At 38.3% G+C, this 15,648-nt stretch overlaps 1 protein-coding gene across 22 annotated transcripts in view; it reads left to right on the top strand.

The window, feature by feature from the left end:
- DLGAP2 (DLG associated protein 2) overlaps positions 1–15,648 on the top strand; it is a 469,035-nt gene that overhangs the window by 398,316 nt on the left and 55,071 nt on the right. For all 22 annotated transcript variants that reach the window (XM_068678444.1, XM_068678448.1, XM_068678451.1 and 19 more), the window contains 2 exons: positions 6,794–6,941; positions 10,515–10,734. In XM_068678444.1, coding sequence (XP_068534545.1) covers positions 6,794–6,941; positions 10,515–10,734 — 368 coding nt within the window. The remainder of the gene's footprint in view (positions 1–6,793; positions 6,942–10,514; positions 10,735–15,648) is intronic.

The following is a 15,648-nucleotide window of genomic DNA, read 5'->3' as shown; positions in this document are numbered from 1 at the left end:
CATGTGGAGAAGCTGGGGTGCTGCAAAAGTCTTCACAGATTGAGAGTTTAAGTACAGCTTCCTTGCTAGAAAAACATCATATTTCTATGGTATCCATTGCTGCAAACCACTGCTGCAAGCCTCTTTCTTTTAATTTTTAAATGGTAAACTTCAATTTACCCTTAAATCCTCTTCTGCATTTTAAAGTAGGAATGGCTTAGAAGCTGTTCCTGTGGTATGTTTTGAAAAGAAGAGATGAGAAAAATCACTAGAAAAGTAATCCTCATCTTTTATATGCTTTTTATTTATCTTTGTGTTTTTCCTCAATCTTCTGACTCTAAAAAGCCTCATTACACACTTCATTAGCAGCTTTCTGAGGCCCTGTAGTGTAGTAGCATCTACTCAGAGTCTCTGAGGGGTGAAATTGGAGATTTACTGAGGGGAGTTTGAGGCCTAATTACAAAGCCTTATCAACTAATAATGTAATCAGTGGGCCACTGGCACAGCGATAGTGTTCTCTGCCACAGTCAATAAGATCTGGGTTAGATTAGTCCACAGGGTTAAGAGGGAATGCTGATGAAGGGCAACTAGTCATCTGGCTACCTAGGAGGCATCTTTTATGGGGTCAGAAGAAGGTCCCTACCCTTTCTTCCTCTGCAGAATAATAGGAAATTCTCTTAAGCAGTGTAAGACACGTTGTTCTCTTAGAAGTAGCGCAGTTGCCTTTCACCAGTGTTTGCTTGAAACCCAGGGAGTAATTGAACCAGATCTCCTGCCTTATTGTAGTGGATACCAGCTTTATGTTGTAGAGCTGAAACCTATTTCCCTGGATTAGGGACAGAAAGGGTCTGAACAAAGTGCTGAGTATTCTCAGGAATAAATCAGGTTTTTGTCAGGAGAATGCAATTATGTGATGGATTGTGGTGAAAATACAGTAAGATTCAGGTCAGTCTCACAAGAATAAGTACTCAGACCCAAAAGAAAATATGTTCCTGGTATTTCATTTTGTTTTGTTTTTATAGGAGGGTGCTTATCCATCCCTTCTTTCAACAGATATGTTACTTTTATTTTCATTTGGAAAAAAAATGATTCAAGAACAGCTTTTTTCATTTGTATAGTTTTTAGTAAAAATAAACTATCAAGTGTGTGTGTAGAAACACTTCTCTGCTTCAGGCAAGGATTTGGAAAATAAGGTGCTTTTTGTTAAAAGGCATAAATTTTATATATTTCCTTTTCTCCCAAATCTACAGCATTTTTGTTTGTTGTTTTGTTTTGTTTTGTTTTGTTTTGTTTCAGAAATGATGTAGTCTCATTAATATCCTGAACATCAGCATGAGAAAGTCACTTATTTGCTTAAGGCCTATTGGCTTCCATGGACTGACATGTGAGTTTAACTTAAGCTCATGCTCAGATGCTTTACTGAATCCTGATAGTCTGTAGTTTGCATTTGTTTTGCCTAATTATGATTTCATGCATGTGTACACATATGTGTACAAAAAGCAAATAAAAAATAAACAAAGTGAAATGGTTTCCTGAAAAAAAATAATCCTGTATATTTCATACCATAATGGGATTTAGGAACACACATCCAACATTTAAGTTCTGCTTACATCCTCAGATCCCTTTACTGAACTGCTACATGATGCTTTAAATGCCTTTAGGTTTTCATTGTAGCATCTGACTGAGTTTTGTTGTTGCTGACCAGTTTGCTGCCTAATCTCTAGGGCAAGCTCAAAATAGGATGCTGGGACAAGACTTGTAGGATTAGGTATATGTGCACATCTGTCACCTCTTACAGACAATAGCTCTGAGTTTAGATTTCCCAGAACATACTTTTATTACATCCACATGTTGCAAGTTTTGGAGTACAGGTTTGATCAAGCCCACATCCTCTGTATCTTTGCAAAGAGGTATAAAACTATAAGGCTTTTTAATTGTACTGAATTATTTCCTCTCATTCTGTTCTGGTTCATATTGTACAAAATCCCTGCTTACTGGGTTCTCTCCTTCCAGTGATTAGTGGACATTTCATAAGGAGGGAAACAGCAGTCTCCACCTCTTTCCTACCATTTTCTTGTAATAAATCAAATGTTCAATATATTTCAGACACCTTTTTAAAAAAGGCTATGGGTCAATGATGAAATATATAGGCCTCTTAAAAATTTAATTTGGCCCAAATTCTCATATCTATCACTGATCAAAAAGGAGGCTGTTGTACAGCAGAGATTAGAAAAGAAATTCTGCACTAAATTCTCCAGATTTATGTGTACTTTCAGTTTTTCAAAGAACCAGACTAGCTGTGCTATTCCAAAGGGAGAATCAGGCTTAATGTCTATACTCCGAGTTTTCCAATGGACTGCACGCAGGCACATCTGTGCCCTCATGCAGAGCTCTATTGACTTCAGCAGGGATCCACAGAGACGCAGTATGACTCGCAGCTGCTGTACAATGGCACTGCTAGCTAAGCTTAATCATTAGATTCTGGTCGATGAGTTATTTCATGTACCTACAAAGACATAGTTAAGATAGATCCGGATAGAGAAATGAATATCCATTGAAATGCAAATCTCTTGATAAAATAGGTTTTGATAACTTATACTACCTTGCTAATCCTAATGCACCTGCCTTTTCAGTGCTCAAGATGAATTCTTTTTACAAATTTTATCTTTTTGTCCCAGAATGATACTTCTGAATTGAAGGTACTGATTTAAACAGAGGCGATTGTACCTTCTTTAATGTTCCCATTCATTCTTAGATTTTTTGACAAATGCAGGAATAATCATGCAAATATAAAGGTGTGATTCTAGAATATTATGATTCCAGAAATTAATTCGATAGAAAATGGATTTTCTATATATCCAATGCTCTCTTAATAAACCTGATGATAAGTCCTTTCAGAGTCAGAAAGCAACTTTCTTGCTGCAACTTTTACGGGCCTAGGAAGATGTTAATTCATGTTTGGTACTTCCTCGACCCAGGGTTCACTGGTAGATGAATATCTGGCAGAAAACAGGTACTCTGGGGAGTGATCACTATTTTGAATGTATGTGAGTAGATCAAGTAGTGGTTGTGGCAAGTCTGCCACATTTGCTTCATTGACATCATGTTCATACTTCTGTAAAAAAGTTATTCGTTTTATTATTTATTTATTTATTTATTCATTATTTTATTTATATTATTACATGCATTATATATTATTTATTAATTATTTATTGTCATTATTTATTTATTGTTTATTAATGTTTATTTATTAGTTATCAGGTTTGTTATTTATTTATTTATTTTTGTGGAAAAAAATATTAAGTATATGATATCAATCGCTCATTAGAAAATGTCATACAGGCAAACAAAACAAAAGAAATAGGGTGACAGAGACCTCTTTCTGACTAGTTTGCCTACACTGTCAAGTACTGCTATCCAGCAATCTGAATTTGTCGGGAGAAGCTAGGGAGTTTGTTTAATTTGCTTGGACTTTGGTATAGATATGAGGTGTAAGACCACATCAGTCACTAGATCAGGAATTTCAGGGTGTCCTAAAAAGGAAACCATGTTGTTTTACTATTATTCATACCTTTTAACCAAATGACCAAAATATGTGTCTTCTGCAGAACATCCAGTTGTTATATAAGTCACAGCACAGTACTGTGTCCTGTAATTGCAGTTTACAGTAATGTTAGTCATAGAGTGATGACACAGGCCTCAGGAAACAAGCCGCAAACTGTCCTGGGTGTTCATCAGCATCTGAACTCAGTGATGACAAAGCATAGGCTCAGCACTACACAAAGTGACAAAGTGAGTTCTGCAAAGTGCTGTGGTAAAGACCACAGAGGGAATGCCTGAAATCCCCCAGCACTACATGCTGAAGTTGTTCAGCTGCTGTTCAGCTGCTTCAGACACATGCGGTGTGTATTTGTAGCATTGTTGACAAGAATAAAAGTTCCTCGAACAATGGATAATGATATTTGAAGGCAACTTTCTGTAACTTTTGAATGAAAAACATTTTGATTCTGGATCATGGTTATAGCACAATCATAATTTTTGCCATGCATTGAGACATTTATCCTAGAGGATTAATTTGAGTGTATATCTTACACTCAAATTCACTTAGAAGTGAAAACTAATCATTTCTTTTTATCAGAAAAGAGTTCAAAGTATTAACTGAATGAATGTGAAATTGCTTTTACAGCCTAATATGTGTAACATTTCTTTTATTTTGCTACAGTCCTTTGAATAAATTTCCCTCCTCTGATAAGTGAAAAATGATTTAACTATCAGGTGATGTCCAAACTCATCCATCAAAACTCAGCGGTTTAGCAGTACCATGGGCTTCTTCCTTTAATAAATTATTTCTGTATAAATTGTTGGTTGTATGTAATGATAGCAATACCTCAGAAGGAACCCGTATCTCCATAATGAAATGCTATGTTGTTGAGCATTGCTTAGCAAAGGAGCCAGTTTAATTAATTTCTAAGCAGTTTATAAAATAATTATTTATTTATAATTTAATTCTATTGACTTTTTCTTTTCTTAATGTGGCCCATGTTTTAATTTAGAAACCTCAATTACCTCTTTCACAAACTGCTTCTGAACTCAGAATCCAAGGTTTTGCCACCTGATGGCAAGCAGAGGGTCCAGAAGCGACTCATCTAACTATTTTGAAAAATTCTGAATTAGAAATACTAGACAGATTTAGTAAAGCATATGCAAAGATTTAGGATGATACAAAGTGGGTGACAATCATCAGCCTGCTCCCTGTAGAAGAAAGGAGGTTTAGTTACATACAGAAACTAAATATAGATAGGGAGGCTCTACATCACTTTGCCTCATCTATTATATTTGTCTTCATACCTATGGGAACAAAAAAATGCCGCTGCAGTTCTTGTTTTCATCACTTAACACCAAATTAGACCCACTATCAGTGAGCTATCTTAATCTGCAAATCATTTTGACAGTAATGATTTAATTAACCTACGTTCAGAGGCATGCATCAATCTCATACATTTTCATTTTGGTTTTAGCAGTTATAGCATAGTTTTGTTATAATGTGTCTTGAGGTTACAGAGGTATTCTATGGAAGGCATAGAATAAAGGCAGGAAGTAAAAATTGTGTCGCCTCCAGGGGGATTTCTTAAGAATTTAAATTAAAATCAATAAATAAATTAATAAAATAAAATAAAATTCATGAAATTAATGTCTTTTTTTTTTTTTCTTTGAAGAAGAAGAAGAAATAAAAGGCAGCCCATTTTAGAGAAACACATAGGCTAGCTGAAGCACTGAGGAAGTAAAGCTATGTCTGTGTTGACCATGAAACATGGTCTGAAATGACCATGGCAGGGATAACACATGGAAGTGTTTGAGAACAGATCTCCCAAGTGTAAGGTCAGGGGGTCTATAATCCCATCTGCTCTTGCAGCTAGAGATGTGGGGGATGTTGGGTTGTCTTACATGCCTGATATCAAAGAAGGTGGTCACACAGGGAGCTCAATGCTACTTGGTCCTTTAGTCAGCACCATGTTAAAGGGCCTGAGACTCCTCCCTGAGTGCTCCCATGGACTGCTTCCAGCCCAGCCCAAGCTCAGGTTTGTGCCCACTTAGCAAGGAAGGCTGATGATTCCTTCCTCAAGCACTGGCCTGTGGTCATGCTTGATGTTTCTTAAATATAAGAAGCAAGGTCATGTTTTGTTACACTCTTCACACCAGAAATGAAAATTGTTGCTTTCTCACTTGCTGAGTGGTCTGGTCCTTCCAGAGAGGAAAGTTCCCCTTGAAAGGGGAACGTGCCCTGGCACACATCGCAGCCACTGCTGCACTGGGTAGCTGCCAACTTGGCCTGAAATAACTGTATTGCCAATACTGATAGGCATTTAACTGGTGCAAATCCATTTTTCACAGAAACTGCATTTCTGTTAAAGCTACCTTTAAGGAATAAATGTTAGAAGTGCCTCTTTACCACATGAAATTCCAAAAAACTCCAAACTCCAGATATATTCTTTAATTTCTGCACTCCTGTTTAGGGAGGAACAACACAAGACTCCTAAAACATTTTTTTCAGACTTTCTGAGAACTCTGGTAGACCTCATACACATCTTTTTTTTTTTTCTTTTTTTTTTTTTTTAATTAAATTCTGCATTCAAAATAAAGCACAGTTATTTTCCCAGGCTCCCTTTATTTTCCTGGCATGATAAATGATCAAGATATATGACATGAGACATAAAGACTAACATACCCCTGTAGTGAAAGCACAGTGAAGGGGGCTCAGCATTGTATTATGGTCCCAGTCCTCTAAACTGGGAGATATAAGGAAAGCATTTCTAAAGCTTTGTGCAGGGGTACCTTATTAATCCTTTTTTTTTCTTTTTTTTTTTTTTTGCTAAAATATATCAATCCTTTGAAAATAAAAGGTCTCTTGATGCCTAACACCTTGATGAAGAACAGATGACAAGTAACAGATTTTATCTATGAAGAGACATTTTGGGTTACTTTGGTTTATGCTTTAGCTCTGCCTCTTGTTCTTGTTGACCTAGACATTCTCTTTTGGGAAAGTTCAACATTAATAATCAGGAGGATTGATGATGTTTAAACACGGTAAAGGTATTTAAAATTTCATAGCATCCAGGTGGCAGAACTGCAAACAGATTCTCTGCTTGTGTTAAGGCGCTTGACTACACGAGATCTATGCTGCTCTATACTGAGAAAGATTTTTGACCCTGGGGAATGGATTTGTGAGTCTCAGCGAATTACTGTCTTTAGTCTCCTAATTGATTCCATCTATAGTTTTACACCCTTTCCTTTTTTCTTCCTCTTTCCTTTGTAGTCAGAGCTACCTTCAAACTGCAAGTGACGTGCCTGGGGGTCACAACCTGGATCCCTCTGCAAACTACAATTCCCCAAAGTTTCGCTCAAGGAATCAGAGCTATATGAGAGCAGTGAGCACACTCAGTCAGGCCAGCTGTGTTAGTCAGGTGGGAAATTCTTGTTACAACTTTTCTTATGGGTTAATCACAGATGCAAGTGTTGTTACAAGTGGATGGGTTTTGTTTGTTTGTTTGTTTGCTTGTTCATTTTAACTAATATCAAACTGAGGATGTGAATTGTCAAAGTAATTCAGATCTAAAGAATTTTACCTTTGTTCACAATTTAAAGAAAAATAATGAATCCTAGAAGCACAGGGACACCGTAACAGACAATATTTTTCCTTTTTTTTTTTTATTTCCAGAAAAAATGTAAGTACTGGTATTTTTATTTTCAGTCTATATTAAATATTTAAACGTTAAGAAGATTCAGATCAAGCACAGAGTAGCAAACTCTATAACAGTTATCCTCTGGAAAGATATATTCTTATTCAGAAAATGTGGGTTGCAAGCTTAAGATATCTCTGAAATCAATCCCTTCACTCTTCTCGAGTGAAAGAATGAGTCCCATCAACTATTCTGTGTACAGGAACTTCTGAAAAAAGCCATTTTTACATCCTGCGGGTTTTATATTTGTTATTGAGTACTAAGTCATGTTGAATCAGGCCTGAAGAACAAACAGCCTTATGAAGTATGTGGATATTCCATTTAACAGAGGACTTTACACAAAATTTCCAACATTTCTAATGTTCATTTGTCATAACACTTTTTCCCTGTGTTGCTTCATGACATCAGGACCCTCCTCTCTTCTCAGACACGTACTTTGATTTCCTTTGAGCATTCAGTGGGGCACCTAAGGATATAGTAGCTAATTATATGCAATGCTTATGATTTAAAAAAAAAAAAAATCTTCTTAAGCATTTTGTATTCATTCACATTCAATTTGTACTGTGTGGCTATTCAGGCCTGGATTCAGCTCATCTAACTTGAGGCTTTTAACTGAGGCAACAACTAGCACTTCCTCTGTAGTTAATGGAGTGAAAGAGTTTCTTCCAGGACGATGCACACCCTAAGTGAGCTGAGAGCCCTCTGGAAGTGCTTGTCGGTCTTCACTGACTGTAGAGCATTGGGATGTACTACTTGCCTAACAAATGCCCCTCAGTCAAGTTCCTTTATTTTTGTGGACAAATCTAACTATAATCTTGTATAGCACGCATCAGAATTAGAAACAGCCAGTCATTTTCCAAAGCTTTTATTATTTTTAATAAGCTTCCTTGTGAAACCTGTCCCCAGCATTTTCATGCCTTGGTTTTCATTATGCTGGCTTGCCTATTTTCCATTTTCATTACTGTGTTTTTGATAACATTTGTAAAGAAATAGATCCTGCATACAAAGCATTCAAAGCAAGTGCTGTTGGCTGTCAAAGATAATGCTATAATATAGAACTAGTCTAACACCTTCTGCCTTTTTGATCATCTCTATGCATGGAAATGTTCACTGAGCTATCCTTAATGACTAACTGGTTTCAGCAGTGGTTCAAATTCTTCATTCCAATGCACATTACCTGCAAAGATGTCCACAATAGAGTTCATTTGCAGTTAGATTGCTCAATTGGCCAGATTAATTAAGTCCTGTTGGATATAATTCCTTACTTTCAGTCTTCAATAATCCACATAATTTCATTTCAACCACATACTTTCTACCTCACTTTCCAGTTGTTTCCAGATCAGTAATAACTGCATTTGGTAGATACTATATGAAGTAAATGTATTAAAATAATACATTCTGAACCTTTGCTGTCTCCTGTTATTTTTCTATGACACCATCACCTTCCTGTCCCATCTACATAATACTGGTTTGTATGATTTGTGATATTTTTAATGTCTTTTTTTCATGAGATGCTTTTTTTTTCACTCTTTACCAAAGATCCAGTTAAGAAAGATGCTGGATTCCATAGTTTATATTTCTAATTTAAGTTCTAAAACTTTTATTTTTCTACTGTCAGTGACCTTAGTTTGAAAGAAGTGGTTAGGACTTACTGTGTTTATGGACTACATTACCATAAATTTCCTGATCAGTGATATATGCAAAATATTTCTGAGTAAGATTTCTTTTTAAATATTTTTGAGATTGCATAAATCTATTTAACTTTATTAGAAGCAAATTTTATGAAGAGTAATGTAATTCCTTTCTGAGAAGATTTAGTAGCCAAAGTGTCTTACATGAAATTAAAATATCAGTTATTCATTATCATCAGAAGTTCTGTATGAAATTTCCATTTACTTAATCAAAAACCTAAAACATTTGAAACATTTGCACTAACTCTATTTACATAATGAATAATGTGCTAGGAACAGTAATAATGAAAAATGCACTTAGCACCCATATAGGAAAAGTAAAATCAACTGGATGCGCTGTTTAGTGGCACTACTAATTTCACTTGGTATTTATACTGATCCTGATTTCTAGCACTCTCTTTTTAAAGAATTTTTATCAGGAGCAGTTATCAGGAGGTCATGTGTTTGTCTGTCCAGTGCTTAAATGCTTCCTATCTGGCTTTGGATAAAGATAATTTTGAATTATGTTTATTACAGATAGTCAGGGCTGACCTGTTAAAAATGATCTAGGTAGAATTTAGGCACTCATTTCACAACTGCAATTCAGTTTCCTGCAAAGACGTTCCCTAATCCAAGCCAGCCTGTCTAAACACTCTTAATCACAAAAGCTTCTTCAAAATGTACAGTTTTGTCTCACGCCCAACCTGCAGGGTCAGCAGGTAGACATTGGCTTCTGTCCAAGCCCTGAGAGGAGCTGGAGGGTGGTGCTGAAATCTCCCAAAGGGACAACCTGGTAGGTGGTGTCACAGCACATCTAGTGTGCTCTGACAGGCAGCAAACATGGTGGTGGAAGTGTCAGACTTAAAATAATGCTGCTGAAGGAAAGGCAGAAGTAGTGGCGGCACCTCATTTTTTACACAGTAGTAGAATGGCTCACAGTTAACCAAGAAATAAAGGTTTAGTGTAGGACACTTCTCACCTGAAGGTGGTCCAAGTGTTACTTACCCATCTGACCACTTTTCACACTATTTCAAAGAATGGTTATTCTTTCACATGCTTCACTGGGCACAACTTTAGATGCACTACCTCTCAAACCTTTCTGAAGCATCACCTCCTTTGAACTCTCAGAGCCAAGTATGAGATACTTCCCTGAGCTCTTTTGTAATGAGATGAAGAAAACAACCAGCTGCACAGGTTGAATGTCCACACAAGCCCTAACCTTGTTGATTAGTGAGGAGCCCAAGCAATCCACCCTCACCTTTTAGGGACTAATATTAGTGTAGATAATTTCTATTCTCTGGTGCAGGCAGAACATGGATTTCTGCACATAGTGACCTCAGATTGGTTGGCTACCACTAAACCTGTATTTATAGTCTTCTGAATAGGCCAAAAAATATTAATTGTACAATTAATTATATGGCATGTGTAATGTACTTACTATATACATATAAACAGCTGATGTAAGTTTAAAAAAAATGTGAATGTGATCAGAAGGGATTACTAAATTTTAACTATTTGCTAAAACAGTTCTTCATCAATGTACAGGTGTCCATTTGAGATGTTGAGGCCGTGATGATCACAAAAAAAAGCAAGTCAAAAATCAAATGCATTGTTGTTGTTTATTCAGATGAGTGAAGCAGAGGTTAATGGGCAATTTGAATCGGTGTGTGAATCAGTGTTTAGTGAAGTTGAAGCTCAGGCAATGGATGCCCTTGACCTCCCTGGATGTTTCCGAACAAGAAGCCACAGTTACTTGCGTGCCATTCAGGCAGGCTATTCCCAAGATGATGAATGTATACCTGCGATGGCATCTTCCAACATCACCTCAACAATCAGGTCAACCACAGGTAAGCAAATCTACACTGATCCTTCCACTGTTCTGCATGTGAAAATGTGTAGTCTTGTTTTGTAAAAGGATGTTTGACACTGGAAACAATTTCCTGTGCAGTGATAATATCTGATAAAAGTATTGTTAGGTTTTTAATACTAAGAATACATTGTGGCTGCAGCTCCTTCTGAGGAGAATACGGTATGCATAATATAATGGAGATGGATTTCAGCATAGCCATAATTTGACCTCTCTTTCCCCTGCATTCAGGTTTCCAATCACAAATAGTATAATTTAGGTATTGATATCTATCAACAAATCTAAGTGGGATCAGTTGCAAGGACTTTAATTTAGGTTCTTAAAGTACCAAAAGAAAATGAAAGAATATTGTAAATATTTAATCTGAACACTTTCAGGCAATTAACTTAACAAGAAATTAATTGCTTACTTTAGAAAAGGCATAACCAGTTGCATCAATATACTGAATCATGAACACTGGCAATCTTCATGCTTTTGCTATTAAGTATATAGTGAAGGTAAAGGACATAGTGAGGGTGAAGGATAAGTGGAGAGCTTGTGGGTAAGAATTAAGGGGTGGGCTGGTATGGGAGACACAGTGGTCAGGGTCTACTACAGGTCTCCAGATCAGGAGGAGGAAGTCAATGAGACCTTCTACGAGCAGCTGCTAGTAGCCTTGCGATCATGAGTGCTGGTCCTCATGGGGGATTTCAATTACCCAGACATCTGCTGGGTAAGCAACTCAGCCAGACACGAGCAGTCCAAACGGTTCCTACAATGCATTGAGGACAATTTTCTGACGCAGGTGGTGGAGGAGCCAACGAGGCGGGGGCTGCTCCTAGACCTCGTTCTTATCAACAGGGATGGTTTTGTTAGGGATGTGAAGGCTGGGGGCAGCTTGAGATGTAGCGACCATGAGATGGAACTAGGCAAAGGAAGTAAGACTAAAAGCAGGATTGCTACCCTGCACTTTTGAAGAGCCAACTTCGACCTCTTCCCGGACCTGCTTGGGAGTATCTCCTGGGACAGGCTGCTAGAAGGCAAGGGTGCTTGTGAGAGCTGGGCTACATTTAAGCAGCACTTCTTCCATGCTCAGGATTGGTGTATCCCAAAGAATACGAAATCAGGGAAGGGGGACAGGAAACCCACGTGGATGAGCAAGGAGCTCATCAATAAGATCAAAAGGAAGAGAAAGGTCTATGAAATGTGGAAAAAGGGCCTGTTCTCTTGGGCCTGTCCTCTTGGGAGGATTATAGATGTGTTGTCAGGGCCTGCAGGGACATGACGAGGAAGGTTAACACCTAGAGATGAGGCTTGCAAAAGAGATAAAGGATAATAAGAAGGGTTTTTTCAAGTACATAAACAGCAAGAGGAAGACTAGGGATAATGTGGGTCCCTTGCTGAATGAGAGGGGTGTCCTGGTCACGGGAGACACTGAGAAGGCAGAGATACTGAATGCTTTCTTTGCTTCAGTTTTTGCTTCAAGGACACTCCCCCGGGACTCCTTGCCCCTGGCAACAGGACAAAGGGTCTGGGAAATGGAGGCCCCCCCCCCCCCCCCCCCCCCCGGTGGATTTGGGAGTGGTTTGGGAGCATCTGAGTGGGCTCAATGCACACAAATCCATGGGTCCCAATGGGATGCATCCATGTGTGCTAAGGAAGGTGGCAGATATGATTGCCGAACCGCTCTCTTTGAAAGGTCCTGGAGAATAGGTGAGGTGCCTGAAGACTGGAGGATAGCCAATGTCACTCCAGTCTTTAAGAAGGGCAGGAAGGAGGATCCGGGAAACTACAGGCCAGTCAGTCTCATCTCTATCCCTGGAAAGGTATTGGAGCAGCTTGTTCTGGATGCCATCTCCAAGCAATTGGAAGAGAAGAAGGTTATGAGGAGTAGTCAGCATGGATTCACCGAGGTGTGGGATAGATGAGAGGACATCAAGGCAGGTTGAGAACTGGCTGACTGGCTCAGCTCAGAGGGTGGTGATCGGAGGAGCAGAGTCTGGCTGGAGGCCTGTGACTAGTGGTATTCCCCAGAGGTCGGTGCTGGGTCCGGTCTTGTTCAACATCTTCATTGATGACCTTGATGAGGGAATAGTGTCTGCCCTCAGCAAGTACGCCAATGACACAAAGCTGGGAGGAGTGGCTGACATGCCAGAAGGCTGTGCTGCCATTCAGTGGGACCTGGACCGGCTGGAGAGATGGGCAGGAAGAAATCAAATGAGATTTAATAAGAGCAAGTGTAGAGTCCTGCACCTGGGAAGGAACAACCCGCAGTATCAGTACAGGCTGGGGGATGACCTGCTGGAGAGGAGCTCTGAGGAGTAGGACCTGGGGGTCCTGGTGGAAGACAGGTTGACCATGAGCCAGCAGTGTGCCCTCATGCCCAAGATGGCTAATGGGATCCTGGTGTGCATTAAAAGGAGAGTGGCCAGCAGGTCAAGGGAGGTGATCCTCCCCATCTACTCTGCCCTGGTCAGGCCTCACCTGGAGTACTGTGTCCAGTTCTGGGCTCCCCGGTACAAAAAAGACAGGGATCTCCTGGAAAGAGTCCAGCAGAGGGCCACAAAGATGATACGAGGCCTGGAGCATCTTCCCTATGAAGAAAGGCTGAGAGACATGGGTCTGTTCAGCCTGGAGAAGAGAAGACTGAGAGGGGATCTCCTCAATGTATATAAATATCTGAGGGGTGGGGGACAGAAGGATGTAGCCAACCTCTTCTCAGTGGTTTGTGGGGATAGGACAAGGGGCAATGGCTGCAAGTTAGAGCACAGGAAGTTCCGCACTGACATGCGAAAGAACTTCTTCACAGTAAGGGTGATGGAGCATTGGAACAGGCTGCCTAGGGAGGTTGTGGAGTCTCCTTCTCTGGAGATATTCAAGGCCTGTCTGGATGCCTACCTGGGCAGCCTGCTCTGAGGAACCTGCTTTGGCAGGGGGGTTGGACCCGACGATCTTTCGAGGTCCCTTCCAACCCCTACACTTCTGTGATTCTGTGATTCTGTGATTCTGTAATTCTGTCATTGTGTGATTCTGTATATATATTGTATACTCATCAATAACCATTAGCATTCATTGTTATACCAGTCATTTTTAGGATCTTTTAACATTCTTGTAGCAGCTTTCCTTTAGTTGCTTAGAAAATATGATATCTTTATTCATTTTAGAATATCAATATGATAGAGAACTTAGAATTAAAGTACTGGTAGATAAAAGATTGTACAGATAGCAGTGAAATATCTAAAATGAAATCTATTAGCAAATACATATAATACATATTCCTTGCTAAGTGATCCAAACTTACTTTTATGTATGTTACCTTAGTATCAGTTCCTAATTATGGTACTGTCCTTGCCACATACATTGCAGTGCAAGCTGTCCATCTACAGAAGGTAAAAACATAGCTCAAAATGTATCATGCAAAAATGTTTTTTAAATTATTTGCTTGGCACATGTGCTGTATAACAGACCAGGGGATCTTAAAAAAGGAATTAAACCCAGGCTGAATAACAGAAGTTTTCCATAAGTATTCCATAAGTAGTATAAAATATTATTTTATCTTTAGGATAAAGACAGTATTTTAATTCCTGCATATAACTTTGCATAAAATCAGGAGCTGTGGCTTGCTGTGACAAACTTTTAAGGATGTTTCTATCCCTTGTTTAATAGAAATGCTGTCATGATATAAAATGAGATTTTACTGCCCCCTCGGAGATTAATGTTTCATCTTTGTCATATGGTACTGTGTGATTATCATGTAGAGACCTTCTAAGGCAAGGGACAGTACTAAATATCTGTTTTGGTATCTGACTCCAGGTACTGAATTGGAACACTTTCAGATTTTTTTGGTTACCAAGTTAATTGGTTTTCACCTAAGCTGTCTTGAGTTTATATGCTAGATGAACTCCAAATTCTCATCTGACAGAAAATTATTCTCTCTGGAGTAACAAAACCAAATAATAGAATATGTTTGGGAAAATAAGTAGATTAGGCAATAAACATGTTTGCATCCCAGTGTTTTCATACTTACAAAAAATGTTTTGCATTGATTAGCAGTCTGCTGGCTAAATAATGAGGTTTTGAAAACTCTAACCTTCATTTCACTCGTGGCTTCTGTCTCATCTCAGGAATGATTTATCAGATATATTTTCTTGCCCAAATATGTAATCTTTCTTCTTTGATGTGGTGAGGTGATATTGGCACTGAGGAGAAAAAAATATTTATTTATTAAAAAAAAAAAAAAGGATTTGAAAAGGATTTGAGATGCATTCCCAAGCCAAAACTGTGTTTCAAAGCCTTCACTGTATATCTGAGTGTGGTTTTGTATTCAAATTATTATCTCTCTGCCACTGTCCTCAGCTTTATATAAGATAAATATTTGAATTAGAAATATTTAACTGATTTACAAGAAGAGTAAGGGTTATGTCATTCACTATTAATTGAAAATTTCAGTTGCCAAGTAAGTTCTTGTTTATAAAACCCTAGGGGTAAACTCTTCAATATTTCTCTCTTCAGCTCTTGTAGCATCAGAAGGAGATGCTTCATTTCCTATTATTATTATAATTCAAAATTCTTACTTCTTCACCCCTCTCTGAAAATTGTAAAAGAAGCAGTTGTCTCAAATATGAAAATGGTATTGGCAGATATTTAACATTTATACGGACTTCCTTCAAGTAAATGTCAAAAAAGGTCAAAGTTTTGCATCAGTCTTCAATTCCAATTCAGCTTTTGAATTCTTAGGAAAATTGCATTGCATTAATTCCTTTTCAGCTTCTGATGTTACAAACTCTTCTTTCCAAAGAAACTAAAGCAATTTCTTAGAAAATTAACAGGCATTGCAATTTAATTATTCCTTGAAATTTTAGTGATATAGGTCATGACTGCGTCTTATCGATGTTGTAAAGCAATCTAATCATAA

This window comes from Anas acuta, chromosome 3 (assembly GCF_963932015.1).
Source record: "Anas acuta chromosome 3, bAnaAcu1.1, whole genome shotgun sequence".
In the NCBI taxonomy this organism is placed as follows: Eukaryota; Metazoa; Chordata; class Aves; order Anseriformes; family Anatidae; genus Anas; species Anas acuta.
The sequence above is the reverse complement of the archived record's forward strand: the minus strand, read 5'-3'. Positions and strand labels throughout refer to the sequence as shown.